We start from the raw sequence: 25,812 nt of genomic DNA, 5'->3' as shown, positions 1-25,812 counted from the left end.
TGAGATGTGCTAGTTTGAGTGCACGCATGAGACCTCGGCATTGCAAAGGCAGTGATCAGACTGCTGGGTGTGTTAAGGCTTCTGGGAGGCAGCCATATTCAGTACTTTAAAAAATTTCCTTTCAGCTTTGGCTCCATGGCTGGAGACCTTTCCTGTAGCTGGAAGCACAATTTTTGATTCTAGTTCAGTATCTTTTGTTAAGAGTCAGGAGTGGAGTGGGCTGGCCCTGAGGCAAAAAGCAGCAGTGACCACACAGAGTGATGTCTCTATAACTTTTGCTTTTCTTTTCCTTCCGCAGCCCTTTTTAATCTAATTCCTGTGGGTCTTCGCGTGGTGGCAATCCAAGGAGTGAAGGCAGGTCTGTACGTTGCCATGAACGCTGAGGGATATCTCTACAGCTCAGTAAGTAGTTTGCACTGTTGGACTTTTGGAGTGGTATTTGGTTTTGTAGATGGGAGGGGAGAGGCTGCATTGGGACTTGCAGGTTTTTCTGAAAATGGTCACGTAACAGTAAACCTTTAAAAGTGGGAACAGGGGGGAGCTGCTGCAAGGCTATGCAATATTCACTTTAAAGTGTCTCTACGGAGATTTGTTGCAGTATTTCCTGACCTGTGAACATACACTTTGTGTTCCTTTGAGCAGTTACTTAATGTAGGTCACGTTGCAGATGAGGTTGTGTGGTTGGCTGGTTATATTGTAGTTTCACATTTGTGAAATGGCATGGACTGAATGGAATTCCTTCTGGATTGTGCCCAGGTAGCTGATCATAGGTGGTGCCCCAATGGGTCATACTCTGCCTTTGTATTGCAGTGTAAATCCACAGCAATATCCTGACTATGTTAAAATGCTTCTGGACTGTTCTGTTGGCAGAGTAGAATTTCCTTGTATTTGTGTGGTCTTTTTAATGCACGTAAAAGATAAGTGAGGCATTTTTTACTGACTAATTCCCCCATAACTTTCTTAGATGGCATGAAAGGGCATGAGGTTATTCATAAGATTCTCATTTGAAGAAAGTAATTGATTTTTGCAGTGAATAATTGATTCAGTGATTTATTAAATGTCAGCCCTTTGCCAGAATTTTTTATGCTTCAAATAACTTTGCTCTAGTTCTACATTGTAAAAAGTGATAGTTAATAATACACATCTCATTTCTGTAGTTATGATATCTTGAAAGTGTATCGCTAAGATTCTAATCTCATCTGTCTCTGTGTAAATTTACAGTGCAGGAATTCTGCTGTTGTCTAGCATTTACTTTGCTTTAAAAGCGTACGTGAGAATGGTGGTAGGACCACTGAAAGGATAACAGTTTGAGTTGCTCCTAAACAATTTTTCCTAACTCTTACCATCCATGTTCCTGATCAGTTTTAAACTGCTCACATGGTTGGGATTTCCTCCTTTCCCTCGGGAGGTAACAAAGCTCTATCTCCCTAGCGGCTCAGGATAGAAAACAGCAAATGGATGTGTTAGTATGCCTGGCGAGATAGGTCTCAAAACTGGCTGCTTGTCAAGAAGAGACAGAGAGATCAATCTGGATCTCTGTGGATGCCAGACGCTTCCTGTTCTTTCATAGCCCAGTAAACATAAATGACTGCTTCTAAATAAATGACATCAGTTTACTAACAATGAAAACTTCCTCTTTTTGTAAAGCTATCAGAGCCTTAAAGGTAATACCAAGCATGATGTGGTACTGCGTTATCGTGCGTCCTTCACTCTAGGCACATAGTCAGAGGGGTCAGGACTGACGTTTTGCCCCGTGTTTGTGCAGGGCTTGGCACAAAGGGTCCTGGCCCAGCATTGAGGCTCCTTGTACCACTGGTGCCTTGCAAATGAGGACTGCAAGAAAGCAGTGTATGTCACAGAGCCACATTCAGCCTGGGGGGGATCTTTTTGGAGCAATGAGGGGTCAGCATTTTCTGAACAAATAGTGCAAGGGAGGAAAAGGTGTGGGGCTCAGGCAAAAGATGAAATGGAGAGTTGAAAACATGATGTTTGATAGCTGAGAAATTAGAGATGATGCAGTGGAAATTTATCTCTTGTTAGCCGGGGTGAGACGATACAAAGAGATGGTGGGCAGCAGGAAGACCATGTGTCTGGGAAACACATCTACTAGTCATGTGAAGTGTCCTAAAAGGCACCAGATTGTACATGTTTTTAAATGAGGGTGATTTAATGGGACCTGCTTATTCCCAGCAAGTGTGTCTGTTTTAAGTAGGAAAGTTAATCAGGCAAGGCTAAGGATGCACTGTGATGGCCAGTGGTTAATGAAGTGGACCTCATTACAAGCCACAGATTGATGGCATTCAGCTTTGTCTGAACTAGTAAGAGTTAAACTGTTCATATCAACATGATTCAAGGTTTCTGCTTGCAGTAAATGAATGCTGCTAGCCCATCTCTACTCCAGAGAGACAGAACTTGCTGGACACTGTTTTCTTCTCATATTGACTGGTGGCTCTGTCTCTGTCTCGCAGCAGTAAATCAATGAATTCACTGTGCTTTGGAGCAGGTCCCATGGCAAGAAAAAAGAAAATTTGGGGATAAAGCCTGTTAGGAGCAGGAAGCATGGGTCAAACCACTCATAGCATCAAAGACAAGGGATGAGACCAGGGTCCTGTAAAAGGACTGAATAAGGCTGAGAAGAGCTCAGCCTGTTCAAGCAGTCTCTTTTGGATACTGCAGCTTTTCTTGTGGGGCTACATTCCCACTCCGAGCCAACATTTGGCATGGCTGTGTCAGTCTTGAAGACTGTGATGGGGAATTGCTTTAGCAGGACTTGACTGTGCCTCTCTGGGGTGAGCAAGTCTCCTGGCCGTGCTGCCTGGACCTGATTGCTGCCCACACCAAAGGACACATTGTCTCTGTTCCTTTGCTTAGCAGACCCTAAACTACAGCTTTCTCAGTTTCTCAGAACTGTCTCAGAACAGTTTCCTTTGGTGTCGTGCATGTACCTATTTTTTTCACTAGCCTTTTCTGAGAGACTTCTGAAAAAAATGGGTCAGTATTCCCCACAGATACTGTTTGGTCACAGGGTTCCACTGATAAAATAACTTTTTCTGCTTCTTGGCTGCCTCCCCTGCTGTCCGTCACAGGCCCAGCCGTGCTAGGACTCCTTATAACACCTTCAAGCCCAGCACTGCTTTCAGATAAAATGCAACTGTCCATGGAAATGTTTTGGTTTATTTTTCCTCCTCCTGAGCCCAGATTGTGGCTGTAACTGAACACATTATCACTGTGGGTTTGTTTTGTTTTTGTTTGGTGGGGTTTTTTTGATATTTAATCTCTGTGCGTCAGCTGAGACCTTGGCTGACATTCTCTGCCCTGGATCAGATCAGTGGCTATTATCAGCCTGGACTCTGAGATGGTTTGTGCCAACTCCTTCTGAGTTTGGGCCAATGGGCACTTGAATGAATGGGTTTAGAATAGCCAGCGCTTGGAAAAATTCTTCCTGCTGCCAGTCAGCACAGAAGCAGGGCTGAGTGGGGTCCTCTAAAGCCCAACTTCATGAGAAGGCTCTTTGCAGAAACTTGCAACACCCTCCTATGTGCTCGGCCACATTAATACCTTTAGCAATGAGTCTTCCTATCTCTTCTGTTCAGTTAGGGATGGTGGGCACAGTGTGGGATTGGGTTGCTGGGTTGAAGCCAACCATAGATCCCTTAATCAGCTTCAGAGGCCTGAATGCATTAGAAGACAAAACCTCTTTGCTTGGGAAGCAGCTGTTTGTGACTTTTGTGCACTGTTTACTTACACTAGATACCTGATTATTTTTTTATAGACTAGTTTATTGCTACCTCTGAGGTCTGCTGGGGAATTATGTGCTTAGTAGGCAAGACAGTCAGGTCTTGGTCTGAGGCACCTGGCTTTGCAGACAGTTGGACTCAAAACACTGTCTTCATAGCAAGTTTGCAGACTCATTGGTGTGTTCCCATTTGGTTCCTTACAATGCAGAGCAGCTGTAAATTCCCTGATGGTGCACGAAGGTCTTTATCAGCACCTGTTTTGGGAAGCAACATGACTCTTCTGATGATCCACTGTTAGTATTTTATGCCAAAGTAAGAATCTACAGAAGGAATGAAGGGCGGTGGGTATTACCTGTACTGTCTTAGTGCTTGGAAAGCTGAGACCAAAGGCTGGTGGTTGTTGTGGAGGAGGGGAAAACACAGAATAAAGAGGTACGTCCTGCTCCAGTGAGTTTACGGCCTAATCATAACGGGAGAAGACACAGAACACGCTCTCCTGTCTCTATCTGGAGTTAATAGTTCCACCACTGAATTAATTCCCACTCCCGCATAACCTTTCTCTGAAGTTTCTCTCCGGTGCCCAGCTTTCTCTCTATTGCCCCTGCTGCAACAACTCACAGGGACATGGGGAAGGGAGTGTCTGCACAATGTTTTGCCCAAGAGGCAAACCTGGTTTCCCTGGAGCAGATGCTCATCACGGGGCTGTTGAGCCTCCACAGCCCCACCAAATTGCTCTGAGTACACTGAAATTGCAGCTCTCAGTATGATGATATGTATAATTCAGTGGCATTACAGCTGGGATTGGTTTTGCCCCAAGTGGATAACACTTCTCTTCTAAAATGTACTACTCTCAGATATTCCTTGTTGTTTAACTCGGAGTTCGAATTATTTTTGAAATGGCAAATGTGATGCATAATTTATTGGAAAGACTGAGAAAACCCTAGCAGAGATACAGAATATAGAGGAAAAAAATGGGTCGCTTGTGAGAGCTCAGCATGGTTTTACAGTATAAACCTGTGAGTTTGAAATGCTGAAATTAGAGCTTGAACAACTTCAAAGATTTCTGCTAATAAGGGAATGATGATTCACAATAAAGAAAAATAATCTAAACAGCATTGAAAAAACCCATCACATTAAGAGCTCAGTGCGTCTTTGTGTTTTCTTTTTCTCTGCTTTTTTTTCTGCTCTATCATTTTGCATAATAAACTTGTCTTGCATAATAATAAACAAGCATCTGGGGAAGTATGTATATTAACTGTATTTTTTAATCTGCTTGCAATGCTGTAACTGTTTTGCTACAACTCCTCTAGGGTTGCTGCACTCTTATTTACGTCATTTCAAGGTCAGGGGCTGGAATCAATAATGCTGCATTCTCTCCCCTAATAGGCTTGGGGTGTTAAACCTGCTCCTGCCAATGCCATTTCTTTAATTCCTATTTGACCTTCACTGGTGATAGTTGATTCAGTCAGATAGGCCAGGAAGGTATCCTGGACATCTCCCTTTTGCAAAGTTTGCCAGTAAGTACACTTGCTGGGGAGATTCCCTAGTTTACATGCTTCATTAGGGAGCCAGGTCAGTGGAGAGAGAGAAATGTCTCCAGAGGCAAAGCACAGCAGGAGCCCAATGTAATGTGCTTTTAATTTCCCTCCAGAGTATCTCCTCTTCTTCACTGGCTGTTTAAAGGGGCTTGCTGAATGAAGGCATTAACTGAGAGATGTAAAACTGCTTCTGTCCCCTGGCTTATTTGTAAGTACGGAGGGAACAAAATGGATGCTCAGGGAAGCAGCTGTGCTGAGGAGAGCCAGCCCCTGGGAGCAGATTCCTGCCTTGCATCGAATGTTCCTAAAATACAGCTCCTGGCAGGCACCCTGGCATGACACCCTTGTAGCATGGAAACTTATAAACACGGCTATCAATAGCAAAGTGGTTCCTTTTCCCTTGGTGAGGAGCTGCCACCCACGTTGCTCTGCTTGGCTCTCAGGAGCTCTTCAGTGGTCCAGCTTTCCTTTCACCCCAGCCGAGCGAGCTTCCCTATCCCGTCTGTGACTGCTGCAAGTTGGGCAGGACCAGTGCTGGCCCACACTGGGGTTATTCAGGATGTTGTAAGAACTAGAAATGGGTACAGCCTCACTTGGCAGCATCACCTGAACTACTTGTTAGATGAGGAGAGCTGGGACAGTGCAATACTGTGGCTTTATTTGGTCAGGTTTCCCATCTGGTATCCTGTTGAGGGACTGGTATTCCCTGAACTTTCCTAGCACAGCACCATGGCAGGGCTCCCATGGGGAGGGTGCTGCTCTGCACCTTGCATTGACGTCTGGAATGAATTAGGTCAGACTTAGATTTCACCTATTCAAGCAAGAGATGGTTCAGAAGACAAAATCAGTAACAGCAGGACCTAATCCTATTTTCCTAGCTAGTTCTTCCTTGTCTTACATGATAGCAGCACAAATTATAAAGAATAAGTATGCTTCAGTAAGAAATGCCTTCTCTTGGCTTTGGCTGTGCAGGATGTTTAGGAATGTGCTATGCTCCACCTAATGACAGCTGGAGGAACAGGGATGCGACATTCCCCTTTGTGAGCAGTGGTCTGGCAGTTGTGGGATGCATTATGATCTTTTGCTGAAATTTAATTTGGGAAGAAAATCAGGAAAAAATGCTCCAGCGGTGCTGACTCATCTCTTTTTGATACTTCTCCAAAGAAATGTTACAGATTCCCATTTTGAAAGAACTTCAGAGTGGCTTATATTGTTTGATCGTTCCTAATAAAATCAGAACAAAATGTTTAGATTTCGGTTGAGCATTTTGGTCCCTCATGATTTCCTTGAAGTGTGGAAGCGGGAGGAGAGTAAAACAGTAGCAAAGAAGGGTTGCTTTCAATTGTAAGGCAAGAGTATAAATCATAGAGATTAATCAGTCATAGCTGCCATCTTCCACACAGTGTTTCTTCTGCTGATTTCCTTGAGGTCTAATGTACAGGTCTAACCTTAGATAAACAGGTAGGCAAAGTCTTTGGAGCTGGTACTAAGCAGCAGTAGTGTTGCATAGAGTTTGCCCATTTTTCTCCTGTGTGTTGTGTGTGATCAATTAACCATTGTAGGGGAAATGATGAGGTTAAAGCAGAATGACTGATGGCAATACAAGGTTTGAGCTGGATTTTGGAAGGAAACTCTAGTCAACGTCTAGACCAAGGATTGGACAGTGTGCAGGGAAAGCCCCTAGTTAACAGAAACGACGTGTGAGTGGAACGTTCATCCCAGCAAACAAGAACCAAAAACCGACTGTCACGATATTCCTCTGGAGAGGCAGTCACAGCAGAAGCCCCTTTCATTGCCTTTCCTTTGCAACCTGCTGGCTGGGGGATGTGGGAGCGGCCAGTAACCAAGCTCTGAGCATCTCTTCCTGGGCTAATATTTTGTTTTTCCTCAAACTCTCCAGTATGCTTTGCTTGTTTTTAGTGCCGTTTATCCAGTGTTTGTTTTGTCCATAAATAGTGCCATTATCTGTTTTCCACAAGTGAAACCTAGAAAAAACTCCAGGACATCAAGGGTGACAGTGGGACTATTATTAATATTTTATTTTGTAGTGGAGGAAGGACAAATGTTGTCTTTCCTGGGTCCAGGACTCTGTTTGAAATGAAAAGAAACAAGGAAAGTTTTGAGTAAGGATATGTTTGGCTGAGATCAGATGTATGTTAATTAAATGGTTCAGATCTCCTTTTTGGTAACACCAAACTCAAATATAGAATGGATAAAACTAGTGAATGGTGTGCTTTTGCCAAACAGTGACTAACAGCTCTGGAGGCGAAAGCAGGAGATACAACGGTCATAGGCTAAGAAACCCAGGAAAAAACCTTACTGACTGTGTGCATGTAAATATAACTGGGAGCCAAGTGATAGAAAACTTTAAAAATGGGAAACATTGTTCAACTGTAATGCAGTTTTCCAGGAGAAAGGAAAGAGGTTCAAAATACATGGGCTATTTCAAGCCAGACTGGCTGAATCAGTGGGGAATGTAGTGTGTGCTATAGCAGAAAGGCCTGGATGGGAGCCTGGACCATCCCTGCTTTGCTGTGACAACGGGTACTGTCCTGACTAAGCACTTGCAAAGCAAAAATAATTTTCTTGAGGTCTATGAATCATGGGAACTGAGTTCAGGTCCCATAGCTTTTTGTTACTGTGAGTCCCAAGATACAGAGCCGGCTTCTGGCACCTATAGTTAAATGGCATGGTGCCTCACAGGAGCCTCCTGAAATTGTTGGAGTAAGCATGCTCGGTGAGAGTTATGAACCTGGCCTGAAATGTGTTTATATGAGATCTAGTTCAGCAAAGCACTGAAATTGCACCTTGATGCTTTGCTGAATCTGTGCTCCCTGGTCTCCTGGAGATTTCCAGCCACTTTCAGTTGCCTCTTCTGGCATCTTTTCTGAAAGAGCCACTCTTTACTGCAAGGAAAACTCAAAATCTACCCAACTTCTCTTCCTGTGAATTAATCTGTGAAACCGAGCATGGGGTGGAAGGGATCTTGTTCATACTACTGGCAGCTGGTCACTGCTGTGATGTGTTGCATGCTGACAGCGTGCTCAGCTCTGCAGAGCGCGTGGGATGGCGGGCGCGGTTGTGCCAAGGAGCCTGCAATCTGTGCGCGAGCAGGGAGGAGCAGAGGGGACCTTGCCAGCAGCATGGCCCAAAAGCATCCTGGCAGCAGAGCAGGCAGGCAGGCAGGACACAGTTTTGGACCCACTCCAGGGCCTCCTGAACCATGCCCGGTCATTGCGTCTGGCCTCACGGTATATGTGAGGTGCACCAAAGAGGCCCTGCAAGGTCTGTCTGTCTTCTGTACGTGCTGGCTGAGGCTGAGCCTGGTTCTGGCCTTGTGATGGTGGGTTAGAGGGCAGCTGAAAAGCAGCGTGCATCAAAGGCAGAGCCCATCCTTTCCCACCCACTGTGGCCACTGCCACAGGGGCTGGCTTTGTTTTAAAAATATTCCTCGCTCTCCTGGAAGGCTGAGAATGTCAGCCTTGAGGAGAAATGGCTGAGTGGTTTAGATCTTCTGGTTGTTTATTACCGTGGTATTTAATTGCATTATCCAACTTGTAAATGTTGAATGAATGAATATCTGCTGTAAGACTTTTTTTTTCATATTATTTTTTTCTATATAATGGTACAGGAGCATCTAGGATAGGACTTACAGAGTTTTGAGATGCTGCCACCCAACACCATGGGAACAGGCAGCTTCTTTAGGGATCCTCAGCAGAACAATGGCACGATGGTGTTGTCACTAGAGTAGGAACTTTATTTTAACCTGGATGCTCTGCAGAGCAGGTTGGTTTAACAAACATCCAAAACGCTCTGTGGAGCGGGTCAGCTTCACCAATGTCCTAGAGCCTCTGCGGAGCAGGCTGTTCTACACCTCTGCCGTAACTTGAGCTGAGATGCGCATACGGAGCTCCTTCAGTGCTCGGGGTCCGCGGTGGGGAGCTCGGGCTTGGGGTGCAGGGCCCTGCCTCACAACACCCGCCCCGGCAGGCATGAGCATGTGTTTACACCTCCCTGTTTGCAACGTTGGAGATTCCAATCGGCCCGTGTGCTCACGAGCCCTTTAAAGGAGGGAGAAGTGGGTGCGTGACCAACTTGCCCACGGGTAATGGCTGCCTGCCCCACGAGAGGGAGCAGCCATAGATGCAGGATTATGAGAAAATGGGAGATTCTGAGAATTCTGGTAGTAAAGTCATGGCCTCTTCCATGTCATGAATAGGAGGGGGAAATCCTCGCTTTGCTAGAGGCTGAACATAATCAGGGTGGTTCAGAGCAGAGTTTGGACTCATGGCCTGGCCCTTATTTTTCAGGCTTAAATGAAACTATCTCTGCTGCACCAGCAGTTGTCTGTAGACTTCTCATAGGACCAGAAAACCAAGCAGTGATGGTTGGAGTTGTACCCATTAGTCCCTTTATGGTGTATCATTGCCCTTCTGCCTGCAGTTAGGTTACACGCTTGATCTTTTACTCTTGTGACTAATTTAAATTGTTTGCAGTTTTGCTGTTCTTTAGTTACACCTTCCAACAGCTTCTGCTACTCTCTTTGTTGCTGTCATCTTTTTTCCTTTTCCTTAACCACTTTCTATTAATCTCACATGAAGTGTGTTTCAGACAACATACCCAGACCAAAATATTCATATTGGTGGGTGGACGCTATGTAGACTTAGGCCTGTGGCCTTCCCTACAGCTTTTGCTTGATTAAAAATGGGACCTTCTTCCCTGCTGATGAACTATAGATTACATCCTTTGTTGTGTGGAGGTGGCTGCTCTTCTGTGGAAAAGCCTGGCAAGCTCCAAAACTTTTAAATAACATTAAATTAATTGTCCCTCTCTGAAATCAATAAATCCCTTGCATACACACACAAGTCACAGGTTAATTTGGTGGTTTGACATCTCAGCCATCAAGAAGGCAGTAGAAAGATTGTGAGGGTGTCCTGCCACCTCTGACATACCAATGACATCCAAGGTGCAGAGGAGCTGTGCTCTGGGAGCAATGGTAGCCTTTCATGCAGCTTTTTTCTACAAGTTAACTGAATCCCAGAAAGTTGAAAGTATTTTAATATTCATAATGTGCTGTCTAATCCTCCAAATACATACCTAGGCATCAGCCGCATGCTAAAAGCTTTCTGAAATGTGAACACCCTGTTGACATAAATAAGACGTGGCAGGATGATGGTACGTCTTCCAGTCTCCTCACCACTTTCCTCCTGAGAAGACTGGAGGATTGACTTCTCTTTATAAGAAGCTTCCTCGGTCAGCTCTGAAGGCTGCGCATCAAATGCATTACTGACAACAGCTCTGGGGAGTTGCATGCACACATGCACATGTTGCAGACTCCCAGATGCTGTCTGGAGCACTGCAGAGGAGTTACTGCAGCTGGACACATATTGTCTACTTCTCTCTAAAGCCTTTGAGATAGAAAACAGTGTGAATCTCCTGCATAGCCTTTCCTCTTCCATCACTAAATCATTGTAAGCATGAACTGGAAGAGAGAAAAATAGAAGAACCTCAGGGATTTTGAACAAGGCTGTTGGGTGAGGAGGCACTGAGACACACTGTCCAACTTTCTAGGCACATGCAAAGTGAGATAAGGAGCAAGATTAATCCTGATTCTGACATTCCCACAAGCACAGTGGCCATGCTGGGCTATTCCTTCCCCCAGAAGAAATCTCTCCAAAGCAAGCCAGGATTGAAAAGGGCAGTTCTTGGTATTTCTGCTGCAGTGTTCAAAGCCTATGCATTCTTGTCAGATATCATGTGCCTCTTAAAGTGACTTGTTTGCCACTCCTGCTGGGTCAAGGAGTCACTGCATTGTCCCACGTTGCTCTAAGTTGATTCATGTGCACTGCAAAGAAGTTCCCCCCTTCCTCCTGATATTGGATAGCTACTGTTGACAGAGCTGGGGCAGCTAATGGATTTTGAGTTTTAGACTGTTCTTGATGCCAAGGAGAACTGTCACCGTCTGAAGTTGGGAGGGATACAGATACCATCTATTTCCTGCAGCCTCCTCTCTTCTGTACTGTGTTTGTTCCCATGTCAGGTAGATGGCTGCAGAGAGGCCTTTGCTTTCCAGTACAGCAAAGTAGACTCTAGCTGGAGGAAGGACACTTGACAGGGATTCAGCCAGCTCAGGAGAAGAGTGCTGTGCAGGTATGTAACCAGCCAACTCCAATTAGGATCCATAATGTTGGTTGTTACCTTCCTAGTTCTTAGAGGAAAAATGCTTACAGCTGTTATACTGGCTTGTCCAAACCAACTTCCATCTTCTTGCACCTCTTACTGCTGCTGTGGGCATTTTGGCCTGGAAAACCCCTTCTTTTTAATCCTTGCCTCTCCTGGCATGTTCTGGGAGTAGTATCTGAACAGAACTGGCTGTGCTGTCTTGAATGTTGCTCTGTGTCTTTCTTATCTCCTGCCTGCCTGTCTGCATCCGCACAGAGGCTTAGCAGGATCTTCTCCACAGCAGATGCCTATGGGCGTCGTGGAGACACCTGGAGTGATAGGTAGGCACCTAAAATGCCACTGCCATCCAGTGCTTCTCAATTTGTAGATCTGTCTGGGAACTGACGTGCCCCTTTTCTGTCTTAGCATGGGAGAAACTTGGAGGCCTTATGTAGGGACTTCTCATCCTCCTCGTTTTCCCAGTCAAGTGCAATGCAGTACTCTGCCCTAGCAAGCAGTCTGGAGGCATCGAACCCAAAGGCAGATGTGGTGTTTCCAGCTGGAGAAGTTGGAGAACCACTGCAGCAGTCACATCTATGAGCTTTTGTTTCGGAGGAAAAAAATATAAAGCACCTCTAAGAGCAGACCACAGCTTGGTTAACCCTGTCACAATGCTCATGATCCTGTTTCACTTGAGATTGTTTCCAGTTTAAACCCCGTGTCGTGGTTTATGATTTAAGTTTACTGTCTGTAGTAGAATTTCCCCGTGGATGCTGTGGAATCTCACCATACATTGTGGTGAGCAGGAAGGGAACAGAGCAAAGGGAAGGACTCTAGAAGTATTTGAGGTGAAATCAGAAGCAGGGTAGTGTGGTGTTAACTGCTGGTGTTGGACTAGGAGGAAGAGTTGAGGGCTCATGGTAAACACTAGCTCCTGATGGGAGGCCAGGTCAGAGAGGTGCTGTGTCACCTTAATCTCTGATGGAAACACCTCACAAATACTGTCAACTTAGTGCAGGACCCAGGCTATGGCTCTCGCGTGTCTGGTAGATAGCCATTGAAATGCAGTTCTTTCACCTGAAACTACATCCCATGATTGGCCTTCAGGGATGTGCTGGTCTGAGGTCATCTGGATCATTGGCAGTGAGAGGAATTAACTTAGCTGGGGTTCAAGAGGGCAGTAGTGTGGGCCCCAAAAAGAATCTGTTACCACTTACCTGTGAGTTGCTTCTGGGCTCTCCTACACTCTCAGATAATTTTCCACTCATGCTGGGAAGCTTCATCACATAGTTAAGGAAACAGAGTAGAGGAGTGATGCGATATGCCCAAGGTCGCGCATGGAGACTGAATTAGGCCTTCTGTTCTTCCTGGTCTTAATTCTTTACCTTAATCATAAGCTTTGTTTTGTATTACTGTGATTATTCAGGGAACTGGTGCATCAGCACAACTTGTTTGTGTAGTATCTTGTGTCTGAGCAAATCAGTTTGCTTTGAAAGCCGTATGCTGCGTAGGCAGGGCTTGCTTCTCCCTCTCTGTTTTCCCATTTCACTTCTTTTCTGGCTCCTCAGCATTTATGTCCCTAGCAATCTTCATTGAGGATAATGGGAGCAGGCAAAAGAACCACAGGAGAGTCATACTCTGCCAGCCATCTTCCCTTGCACATCTTAATACCATATGTCAAGTGCAGTTGCTCAGGGCTCCACGGATATCTCTTTTTCAGCCACCCAAGGAGCTGGGCCTGTTTATGGTGTTGGCTTCATAAAATGGCAGGTGGAGGATTGGAAACTGCTCCCGAGAAGCTCAGGGTTGCAGGAGTGCTCTGGAAACAAGCACTTGTAAAGTGATGGTGCCCCCAGGAGCTGAACAGCCAGGTCTTGCAAGTGAACCATTTGCAGTAACAAAATCATGCACGGATTTTCAGACAATTTAAAGCCTTGCTTTCAGAGGTGTTGGGCACCCAGTACATCCCCTTGCTCTCACTGAGATGAACGTCAGGGTGGCCCTTGTGGGTCCATTTAACCCAGTGTCCAGCTCCAGTAGGCGCCACTCAACCCAGGACACTTTCTTACACAAGAAAACAGGTGTAGAAAAGGGAATGATGCCTGTTGGTCACACTTCTCTTTGGTTTGTAAATCCTTAGTTGCAAAAGTAGGCAAAGCACCCAGATTCCCATAGCCTCGGTTTTTTTTGCATGACTAGCTAATTTCAAGTGGGTTTTGAAATTTTTCTGCACCCCCATGAAAGTGTTGGCCACTGGATTCCAAGTGTAAATGTCTCAAACTTTCTAGTGTGCAACAACCTCTATTTTTGTAAGGAGCTCTGAGAGACTATTGAAATATTTTAATTACAGTTTCTTGCATCTCCAGGAGATTCTTTCAAATAAGCTCTTTGTGAAAGTTCATTATTCAAATTTGGAGGGATGGAAGAAAATCAATTTCCTCTTTCAAAACTACCTTTTTTTAACCTACTCTATTTGCTTATCATTCTCTGCCTTGTCAGGATTATTCTAATCAGATTTCCCATATAAAAAAATATAACAACATAAAAATAGTTCTCCTCTTTCAAGTGTTTGGGAGGCTTAAGTAAATTAAGACATTGATCAGATTCTGCTCACTGTTGCAGCTGTGAATACAATAGAGGGTACCTGCTGTGGCTGGGGAAAGAATTGTGTCTGATGTGTGTCTTAGATCTTGCAAGAGAGGCTAGAAGTGGGGATTGCAACTAGTCTCATCCTCAGGGGTTGTTTGGTTAAATCTGTGTTTCTAGGTAGCAGTTGGGATGTAGACCTGCAAGGCATGTGGACACAGCCCAAACCAATGGGGCAAGTGGCAGAGAAGAGATGCTTGCGTGGCTGCAGGTTGCACTGCAGGAAGCTGCTCTAGCAACCAAACGTGCCAGGCTGGTTCTTTGCCACCACCTCTTTCACTGAGCTGTTTCAAAGGGGAACCAAATGTCCGAATTGCCCGAGTGGTTTTGCAAATCTGTCCTCAGCCTAATGCACCAAATAACAGCCTGCAGCAAGGCCAGCACAACTCCTCTGCATACAGCTTATTTCTGATTTGGCAGCTGTTTGAGAACCTTATTTGCTGTACATGTCAAGACTGATAGCGCTCCTGTGGGGGCTATGACCTTGACCATCTTTTCATTCTTCCTCAGTAAGCTCATTACAAGCTTCTAAATCATCATCAGGCTTTTGTCATGAGCTAAAATGAAAGTGTCTTTCTGTAAATACTACCACAAGGAGGTAGATTCATCTTTCAGTGTGAGGTCTGAGCTTGTGGACATGGTGGAGGAAGGTCACTCTGATACTGATTGTGGCTCTTTGTATTACAATCTAAGTGTTTCTATTGAGTTTGACAGAAAACAACTCCATATTCCGTAGGTGACATCTTCTTGATTGTGACTGAAAGGTGGTATGGATGTGTGTTCATACTCAACCAGGGAAAAGACAATGCACAGGCTCCTGACAGCAGTAGTTGTTTTGGAGGTCCCAGGCACAAGAAACTTGGCTTTAGTAATAAAACAGGCTTGAGTCAAAACATGAAAAAAAAGTTGTGTCTCTTTTCGCAGACGAAGGGCGATTCTTGTATTTAGGGTGTTTGCAGAGGAGTTTGTAGGGTTCAGCTCCCTGCTCTGCCACAAATGCCTTGCCTTGACCACAGGATTCAATTCCGTTGCCTAAATCGAGACATTCATCTCCCTCTGCAATATGCCATCATATCCTGCCTGGCTTCCAGAAGACCATGGATCTCTCTTAGGTCCTGTGTCCCACCTGACAGCCCTTGCATGTCTTGCATGCCCCAGGGCGTCTTAGATGGCACTAGCAACTTATATTTAGATAACTAGATCAAGCCCTTAATTTCTCTGCCTCAGGTGCCCATCTATATGGTAGAGATAAGATTTCTTTCCTACTCCCACAGAGACAGTGTGGCGATAAGTGCATTGGTGATTGACAGGCACTCAGATGCTATGTTGAGGGCACTGGGTAGGAGCTTGAATAGATAAGAGAGTGACTACATGACAGCATGAGAGTTTTTTTGCTTTGTTTTTTACCTTAAAAGATTTTCTCCTTCACATGTCCTTTTCCTGTCAGGATGTTAGGACTGTGAAAGAGAGATGAGCTCACAGGAGCTTCTCACACCTGAACCTTTCTCAGGTTGACATTGCTTCAGATCTAGCTGTGTTTCTCTCTGAGTCTAGCCATCCTGGCCCTGTTTGACCTATTTGCCCCACGTTACTCAACCACAGAAGTGTGTGTCTGTCTCAGCAGCATTTGGAGGCAGCTTCCATTTGGGATATCTCTACTACTCATTAAAAAAAAAGATAAGACAAAAGGAGGTTCTTGGTTTTCAGGTCTGTCAAGTTTGAATGGTGCAGGGAAATAGGGAAATCACTGGTTGACTTCAAAATGGAATAAATTGACCTAGCACCACCTAAGAGAATAAACCTAGAACCTAACTATCTTATTTTTCAGCTAAATCACTGTTCTGGCACCTAGTTACTTCATTGCTAGTGGAGCTGTAAATACTTGCAGCTCCCCATGGCTTCAGCAGGATTTCAAAGTAATCACCATCCCTGCAGTTCTTTCCCCTTTTATTTACAGACTTCAAAAGCTCAGTTTTACACTCACCATTTAGGACTCTCTTTCCTGACATCCATTTGGAGACTGTCTGAAAGAAATTTTCTATACCAAATAGATCATTCCAAAGTTTCCTCTAAGGAAACTGAATACTGGAAGTCTCTGGGACATGAGAGACCAAACTAGCATAGGCACTTTAGATAGTCACAGCTATAGGTCCCATTGAAATCTAGGGCAGGGTATTAGGTCATCTCCTTCCTCGGGTCTCCCCTGAAAAAAATCAAACCTTTATTCCCTGCAGCAGAGGACTCTCATGTGCAGTGGGAGATGTGGGTGCACTGAGGACAGCAGGAGGAAGTTGTGAAGGCCCTTGTGCTGTGCAGCACAAGCTTTAGCCACACAGCTGTCAGAGAAGAAACTGGATAACCATGTACATTTTTCTAAAGACCCTGTAAGTGTGTCTACAGCATGCATTTCTTAGGTCATTATGTCCCTTTATTTATCTCCACTTTCACAGTATCCCCTTTCTCTGTGCCTGTAGTCATCAATCATATGTTTAAATACTTGGGTATAGTCTGTTCTCAGTAGTGTCACTTCAAATTGTAAAATTCTTCACGATTAACAGTTTCTCAGTTTTTATGAACAATGCATCAATGTAATTATCAACAACGTACTTCCTCTCCCACGACTCTTCAGTCTCTAGTCATTGAAACATCCAGAAAGTGAGCAAAAGCCAACAGAGATCTACTGAGTGTATTTATAAGGCACTGGCATTTCATGGGTTCTCCATTCACTTTTATCCTTTGGGATTTACTGAAAACACTCTTTAGAGAAGCCCATGGTGTCCATTGCTGTAATTCTTCCTATACATTGCTAACAGTTGGAGTCAGGAGCCCTTCATGTCCACCCAATTCTTGCTGGATATTTCTCTGGCTGATTCCGTGGCCTTGTGCAGTAACCCAAGTCATCAAGGACACGAGCACATCCTTAATTCAATAGGAAAACTCTTGTGTCTCCAGTTAGTTCTCTGCTCAAACACTTGGCTGAACGGAGGAACTGTTTTCCTTCAGAAGATCCTGGGAGACTAGCTTTTGATCTAGACCTCAGGGCATCTCTTGTGCCCTGCAAAACTTGGCAGCATCTATCTGGTGAAAATATCCCTCCCTGCATCTTTCTAACTCATCTCTCTGTAGGAGCTGTCTGTCTGTCTAATCTTCCCAAGCACTAATGGATGGCTGTGCTTAAGAGTTTGACCATCCAGCTACAGTCCTCTAATGATGAAGCCAATGGTACAGCGATGGCTAGTGCATGGTGAGCTCTGTGCAGCCTTTCTACAGGTGCTTGCTTGCTTTCTTTCACTACTCAAATCTGCAGTGTAATTTTTAAAATTAACCTCCCAGTTGCCTCTAATCTCCCAATTATAATACAAATATTGACCACTTTTTCTTTGAAAAATTTGTGGAGGAAGGAAGAAGGAATGCATCAGTGAAACTACATTGTCAGCCATACAAAGCTAAATCCACATTTACTAGGACAAAGATGAACTTACATACTCGGAATAGGTGATTGCATAGCAAAGAACATTGTGTGTGCTAGGTAGGTAAATTATAATACTCTGAGGTTGTTGTAATGATAATGTTGAGGGGACAAACCACATTAACATATTTGAACAAGTGGTCTTACATATCATTCTTGTTTGTTTAGATAACTCGGCTAATGTATTAGCTTAATACATGGCAGAGACAATAGTCTGACTCCTCAAATATATATTCAGAGAAAAATAAAGATTTAGAAACAAGTATTTCAATAATTGTGGGAATTATCCACAAATCCAGTAAAAATGTGCAGGCTTTATTTCCCCTGTAACAGTATTTTCTGGCTTGAAAGCATTTGAAATGATGCTATTTCCTGATTAGATACCTTTTTAGAATTCCCTATCAACCATTTTCCTTTTTTTTTTTTGAGCCTTTACTGGTTTCTAGGTAGTAAAAGCCATTGATACAGTTCTTTAGTGTGCAACTGTGAAGTCAGCAGAAAGTAACTGTCCAGACTGCAAAGGAGAACTTACTTAACCTTGTTTTTAGATTACGGTGAATAAATGAGGAGAGATGTGTTCGTGGATTCAACAATTTAATAACCATGCCCTTTTCAGCCTCAGCTGACTGAAATGTACATTCCTAAGGAAGTTCTGCCATTGAATTATTTTCATGTTTGAGTTGTTTTTAGATCTTCATTGCCCAGAACAATGGCATCTCAGTAACTTTGTCAGTCTGTCCCTTTTCTGCTTAGAACATCCCATCACCTTTGGTGTTAGAATACCTGCAGATGTCTTTGAGAAAGAAGTTGTAAAGATAGTGTGATTTATCTGGCCAGTTTGGGTTTCTGTGGAAAGCAAGCTGTGAGGCCTCTGTCAGACTTGGTTGAATCATTTTTGCCTGGAGCAATATTTTAATGAAGCAGCTGGGCCATGACTGGAGGGTTTTCATCCATCCTTTAAGTAGGATGATGTATGCTGAGTGACTGCTTGTATTCTTACAGCAGTTTGGAAGGTACCTGGAAAGTTTCATGTGATGTGACAGAGCAGAGCAAATAGAAGACTAATTAGTTGTAGGCACACAATGGGGCAAAGCAGGTCCTGGAGTCAGTGAAAGTGTCAATGTATGTTTGTGTGCAGAAAAGAGAAGAAGGAGACAGGTTCAAGCCTAGAGGTGAGTCCTTGGAAACACAGCCCCACTGAGAATTTCAGAGGAGGGTGAGTCTCATTCTCTTGAGCATCCCTGCAAAACATTTTCCAGGATAACATTAGCAAGTTTAAAACAGAGAAAAAAATACTCTTCACATAATATGGGATGGCTGTTAAAGACAAGGATATCACAGATTTCTAGAGATTCAGGGCTGTAGGCCATGTTCTATCTTCACCAGTACATCCACTACTGAACCCTGCCAGCAACAAAATACTTGTCTAGATGGACCTCTGGGAGAAGGGAACCTATGTTCAAGAGGGTCTAGGAGCAAAGGAATAGAAAAGAATGCCCTGAATGAACCTTTACCCTTCTGTAACCTCCATGTACCCACTCTTAAAACGATCATGAAGTATCAGCAAAACTGTCTCTGACAAACAGGCTGATGACTAGGCCCATTTGAAAGCAGGACAGCCGAGTTAGAGGAATTACATTTAAGTTCACCAGTGGCACATGGAATGTCTAGAACACCTGAGCTTTTACTTAGAACATGATGAAACTTTGTCAGTCTCCTGTCTATTGGACTCGTCTTCCTCTCTAGCTCATTTTTCATACAGTCTTTTCTCTCAACATCACATAAGCCAAGGGCATTAGCCTGCAGGCCTGAGAAATAGTGGGGTAAACTTTTTTGGCAGAGCTGGATTTTTCAGCTGGCTCTAGGGCTGGAGGCAATGAGCACAAACTAAAACACAGGGGATTCTGTCTGAACATCAAGAACCACTTTTTTTTTACTGTGAGGGTGACTGAGCACAGGAACGGGTTGCCCAGAGAGGTTGTGGAGTTTCCCTCCTTGGAGGGATTACCTCTGTCTTTGAATTCTGGCTTCCCCAGTAAGCTTTAGTGGTCTTTGCAGATGACTGGAGATGGTTTGTAAGATTCAGCTGAAGTGGCTTCCTGGCTATGGAAGCTAACCAAGGACCACAGCACAGAATAAAGCTATGGAATGTCTTTAGGTGTCTTTAAAGTGCAAATGCAAATATGTTCCCAAGATTAGACCCAATGAAACAAATACAGCAGCAGAGTGACCTGCTGCAATAAGCTGGTGCACAAATATCCCAGCAGAAAGGTTCAGAGCCATCTGCAAAGACCACTAAAATTTACCGGGGAAGCCAGAAATCAAAGAGAGAGGTAATAATCGGTCTTCAGTGGCCCAGAAGCACACGGGCCTCCTTCCGCATTATGCTACATGAATGTCTTTTGTATTGCAGTATCAGCCTCTAGGTGATACAAAAAAGAGGGAGGCACGGCAATTTTAATAGAGAGCTCAGATATAGATTGAAGCTATTTACTTGCTTAAAGTTCTGGTTGTTTTGAAGGAGCAATCTGTTTACCATTAAAAAAAGCAACAATAAAAAAATCTTCCTCCCCAAAAACTTTTGCATGTTTGCATTTGTATTAATAGTTTCATTTTTTTGCTCCATAACGTGCCTTTTTTCCAAGAGGTATGAAAAAAAGTGACAGGGAGGACACTTTTACAGGCATGGTAGAGAAGATTTGGATAAGGGAAAATGGGTGGTGGAGGAGGAGATCTGTTATGTGATGCAAAACCTATCACCTCTATGTCCAGATTCCTCTCTGTCCAACTCAATACCACCCTAATAAATCTCCACCCCTTGGCTAGTGTCCACATCCAGCCATATCATTAGTCACTGGTGAAAATTACTATTAGTCATTATTGCTAGTATAGAAATTCAGTCTGAACAGGCTGGCTGGGATGAGAGAGAAACCAGTCTCTCTGTGCTAAGAAATGTTTGCTTCCAGTGATGTGTGGTGTAGGAGTTGGTACAGCTGACTGTTGCCCAGCGCTATCCGTTTTGCATTGCCATGTCTTGGACAGTACTTACTGTATTACCAAGTTTTTGATATGTGTGTTGCTTCCCTTAGTGTGCACCAGCCCTCCTCCCAGACACTCCAGAAGCTCTGAGATGATCCTGCAATCATAGGTAATAAAAATGTTGCCACGTAATTTGCACTTTCATTTCAGAATGAGGAGATAACCTTCCCAACGAGCTGCCTTTAAAGGGTGCTCATTTATTGCTGTTACTCAGAGAGAATCCAGGGAGATTATTTTGTTTGGTTTGGAAACTGCAGTGTTAATTAAAAGGTCTCCAGAAACCATCTGTGAGCTTTTATTACGATTTGAGATTTGTTCTGACTGATTCTGTAGTAGAGGGAGAGCAGGGGTTGCACACTGATGGCTTGTAATTGCTTCCACATTTGTGTATTGATCACTGTGCACATTCACAGCAGAAGTTATTAAGGTAAGTAGTGCCGTCTCGCTGTTTTACCTCTATGGCATTTTTTCCCCAGTCACCTAGGTTCTCCCTGACATTATGTATCTGAAATTTCTGCAACTGTGAGTTTATTCAGCAAAATTCCTCCAGACATGCTGTCGTGGATTGTTCCAAGCCACAATCCAACAGGACAGAAGGTGCCTGAGCTAACTTCAGCAGTGAAATTATACAACAGAAGGCATTATTAAAAGTGTATCTTTAGTCCAATAAATCCTCCTTTATGAGTCAGAGATTGGAAGGAATTCAGAGAAGGGCAACAGAAAGTTATGGGGCTGAGGTTTGGGTTAGAGGGGATGTATTAAGAGAGGGAAAGGTATCAGCATTTGATAAGGGAGAAAATTGAGCATGTAACGTGCTGTACTGAATAAGAATGGGGATGTTTTCAGGAAAAAAAGCAATGAACATAACACATTGCAAGAGTTACATAGGAAGCTCCAGCCTGGTGACGGGAGTGCACAAGTTCAGTGATTTTTAGCCCTGCAAAATGGATGTTTCCAAGTGTGCAGTGAATGTAGATACAGATATGTGTTTTAAATCACTGTCCTTGCACATCTAGGAATGTGTCCTTTGACTTGGCTCATAACCAGGGGTGGGAAGGGCAGTGATTACTAGTACCCTTCCTTCTGATACCTGTGTGCAAGGGACATTTTTGTTCCAGCAGAAAAAAAATCCCTCTTATTTGCAAAGGATAACAAGTAATTTGGGAGCTGAAGAAAGCTTTTATTTTCCAATGAGCGTGTGTTAATTAACTGTCTGTCTCACAAATGAACTATTAGTAGAAGGTGCTTAAGTAAAATGCCCTGAAGCTGCCACTTTGCTTCTTAACCATCTTCTCTGGAAAAGGGTGTTGGGATCTGCTGTGAAAACCAGTCGCAGAACTGAGGAGAGCCTGCAGCAATCCTCCTGCAAGAAGGATGCTGGCAGCATTTCCATCCCAGCTCCGTTAGATCTTTTGGCAGCTTTTCATTTCAGTGATGACAGTATTCTTTTAACCCACCTTTTATACCTGTTGGGTTTTCCTGGAAGCACCTTCTCTGGTTTGTGCTGCATATATTCTAGGCTGCTGCGTTTTGGATTTGTTGTGCGCAGCTTATATAGGTGCATCTGATCTTAAAAACTACTAGATAAAGGAATTTCTAGATTTCTGACTCAGGTGATGTTGCTGTTTTCTCAGCTCATTAGGGGAACAGCATGTGCCATCATCCTGAGTGTTGACTATTGGGCTCCAGAGTGGCAGGGAGGGGAACATGGCTGTAATTCTTTTACGCTGTGGCTGAAAGTTGTAAGCATTTCCTTGTGCTTGCTCTGAGTGCTGGCTCTGTGGCCTCCATTTATGACTTTGCATTAGGATTTGTAATTCTCTTCGTCAGCTACTCCCTGCTACTTATCACCTGTGCCACTTCTTCCCTTGTGAAAGCATTGTGGTGACTGAGGCAGTGGGGACTGCTCTGCGAACACCCCCTGCTTACCTTTGGGGGACAGGGCTTCTCTGTTTAGGGCACATGGGAACCTGAAAAAGGCAGCAGGGATGCAGGCGAGGATTTGTCCCAGCTTGTCAGCTACCCATCAGAACAGATGCGAGCAGTGTGTTTCAGTCTGATGCCTCGGCACCTCCTTTCTTCATCTCCCTGGGAAGGCAGAAAGGACAACCCCAGCTCTATTTTCACCAGGGGAAAGTGAGAATTACTCACCACAGCACTGTGCGAGTCAGTCTGGATTTATACCAGCATCACTGAAGTGGGCTCATAATAACACTGGGGGAGAAGGGGAGTCCTAATTTCTTTGCTTCCAGCGTAGGGTGGCTGTGCCGTGGAGCTGGCGTCTTTGCCCTGAGCCTCAGAGCAGATTTCCATCAGCAGCAGGAGCAGACAGGGATTTCTGGTGCAGGGTGGGTACCTCTCCCTCTGCTCCTAGCAGGACTCTGTGGTTCCCAGTGTTAGCAGCCGAAGGCACCAATAATACTACTGCATACAGAACTTTGCTAGGACACAATGACTTGCACAGCTTAATTATTTTAATTGGAATTAACAGGGAAAATAATTCCCTCTTTCAGCAGGAATAAGCAGGATATGGACTGTCAGAATTTTTTCAAATGAGCTCTGCTGAAGGCAGAGGTGCAGAGATTTATGATTAGCCTGCTTTAATGAGATGTGGCTGTAATTTTGTGATGAAAATATTCTAGGTTAAACTCCATCACAAAAAAATGTGTTTCATTGTATTAAGGCATATTTGAAACTCAGAAATCTCATTCACATTATTGGTGAGATAAAAACTATCAGAAATTATGTCATTTTGAGAGATTTTTGTTCTCTAAATAGATGTTGGAAAACAAATACTGTTCCTAATGCCGAGCACCGGGATGTGATAATTCATGGACTTATTTTCCAAATAGTTATTAAACTAAGAAAAAGCAATGCAGATTTGCAAAATACTGAGATTATTATAGAAGACTTAGACATAGAAAGCGACCTTCAGCTGAGAGTTCATGAGTTGTTTCAATTTAAATGGAAGGCTAAACATTCAACTGTAGCTAAGATTGATTATTTCACAAAAGTGAAGGAAAATAGCTATAGAGGCAAACTAGGCAGTAGAGCTTCAGACTTGAATGCAAAAGTGGCTTGCATTTTTTTTTCTCTGTGAGAGAGAAAACCACTGTAGAATTAATATACCAGACAAAGGAAAAATCTGTTAGGGAAAGACACTTAGTCTAACAGATTTTTTAAAAAAAAAAAGAACACCAAGAAAGCTAAAAAAGGAGATATTTGATACAGGCAGGAAGTCCTCAAAAATGCAAAATGTGATTCAGCAAAGAAAGCTATTGCTTTCTGGTCAGAAAGCATAGGGGAGAAATGAGAATTACAAATATGAAGATGAGTTAGACCACACACACAAAAATAAAAGGAAAATAAAAGAGAGTGAGAGGAGAAAGAAAAAAAAAAAAAAAGAAAAATAGTAAACTGCTGTTTAGCCATTAAAAGCAAAGCAAGTAAGAAGTAGATAACCTGATTTGCAGTGAGGAGTCAGACTGAAGGTGATTTATAAGGGATCCCCAAATATGCGAACAGAAGGAATGGTGCTCTTCATTTCTTAGAAGAGAGGATGGAGAAAGCGAGTATCTGGGAAGAAAAATGAATCAGCTGTGTCTGAGGAAGAAATGGTGCCCCGGGCTGCTGAAGGATCTGACATACCAAATTGTGAGTCTGTTGACATACAGTTTTATGAAGGCTATGTGGAAATGTACTTCACACTGGGGAGTGCAGGAATTTAAAAATCAGCAAGCTAAGCATTATGGACATACACAGGCTCATCTTGTATTATGTTCAGGATGTTATTTCATGTTATCCAAAAAGGAAAAAATAATTTAAAACGATGGAGATAATGAGATAAAATGTAACCTGAGTTTAATAAAGGTAGATTTTGCAGATGACTCTCTTACTGGTCTTTGTAAAATAACTGGCTTTCTAGATTGGGGGAATGCAGTAAATCTGATTTATCTGGATTTCAGTAGAGCATTTGCTATCGTGTCACACGTGTTAGTAGTCCAGTTGGGAAGGGCAAGACTAGCAGTAGAGAAGATTGCAAAAGGAGTGAGGATACCCACAGTGGAGATGACAACAGGCTGTGCTGCAAGGGTGAGTCTGGCCCGGCTGCAAAGCTGCTGAAGTTTGGGTGAGGGAAGTGCATGGTAAAGCTGGATCTGGGAGATGCTGTCACTGCAATGAGCAGCTGGAATATTGCAATGGAAGAACAGGGTAATTCGGGGCACTGGAGTTACAGAAGCATCAGGTACACAAAAAGCTGTATTAAGTGGATATTAGAGAATTTGGCCTAATAATAAGAGTTTGTACTCTGAGTTAACTTTGCTGGAAACAGCAGCTTAAACCTTGGCTGTATTATTTATATCAGGCAACTGTGAACCGTTAGTGAAATGCAACTCGGAAAATGCCAAATGACTGTGCAAGTTGTAATAGGCACAGATTACCCCCAGAGAGCTGAGGGTGTGCTGAAATGGTAAAGAAATCATCACGGAGACCCAGTCTAACTTGTGCACACATTTCTGATTATTTGTATTAAAAAAGATTGAGCAGAGCAAGTTCAGAGAAGGTCTTCGAATATGATCTACATTCAGCTGATTTGTTTAGTCCCCAGCAAAATGGAAGATGAAAATGCATTATAATTACTGTATAAATTAACACCAGGGGGTAAATACCAGCTATGTTTATGCTGAAGGCCAAAGCTGGCACAAGAACAAATGGTCACTGCCTGACCGTGAATCCAACCCAATAACTCATTTAAAAGTGAAACTTGATGGATTTATGAAAGGGATGATGAGATATTGCCAGGAACCTGGACAGTGTGAACCAGGAGGGTACTTTCTCTCTAGTAATTTTCCTCTGTCTTGGAACAGCTATTTTTTATAGCTAAAAGTCCAATTATGGTGAGATTGTTTTTTTAAATGGAAGTAATTTATAAATGACATTGAGGAGCAAATTATAAATGGTGAAAGCCCTGTAAGTATTCCCTTGGAAAATTGCAAAAGTGCTTATAAATGCACCTTTGTAGGATGCTGCCTGTGAATTGGAACACGCAAAAGGAAGGAAATTATAAAACACGGGTCACTGTGCTACCAAAGGACATTGCCATGGAAGCCCCTGTAAATGACTGATAATTGTGTTCCTGTTGTTAAACATATGTGTCACTGAGGGACTTTTCCCAGCTGTGCCCTGGCTGTCTCCAGTGTGCAGGACACACCTGAGTGCC

At 43.6% G+C, this 25,812-nt stretch overlaps 1 protein-coding gene and 1 long non-coding RNA gene across 5 annotated transcripts in view; one reads left to right on the top strand and one right to left on the bottom strand.

The window, feature by feature from the left end:
- The window catches only part of FGF12 (fibroblast growth factor 12), a 230,333-nt gene that overhangs the window by 158,291 nt on the left and 46,230 nt on the right, over window positions 1-25,812 (top strand). For all 4 annotated transcript variants that reach the window (XM_042797281.1, XM_032986844.2, XM_042797259.1 and 1 more), the window contains one exon: window positions 299-402. In XM_042797281.1, the coding sequence (XP_042653215.1) occupies window positions 299-402 (104 nt within the window). The remainder of the gene's footprint in view (window positions 1-298; window positions 403-25,812) is intronic.
- On the bottom strand, window positions 299-25,812 carry LOC116960135. Its single transcript, XR_004406223.1, has 3 exons — window positions 25,800-25,812; window positions 17,074-17,080; window positions 299-416 (listed from the first exon to the last, which is right to left on the bottom strand). It is a non-coding gene; the product is annotated as an uncharacterized LOC116960135 (long non-coding RNA).

The sequence above is a fragment of the Tyto alba genome, unplaced genomic scaffold (assembly GCF_018691265.1).
Source record: "Tyto alba isolate M040663 unplaced genomic scaffold, T.alba_DEE_v4.0 Super-Scaffold_10, whole genome shotgun sequence".
In the NCBI taxonomy this organism is placed as follows: Eukaryota; Metazoa; Chordata; class Aves; order Strigiformes; family Tytonidae; genus Tyto; species Tyto alba.
This window is presented reverse-complemented; position numbering and strand designations above follow the sequence as displayed.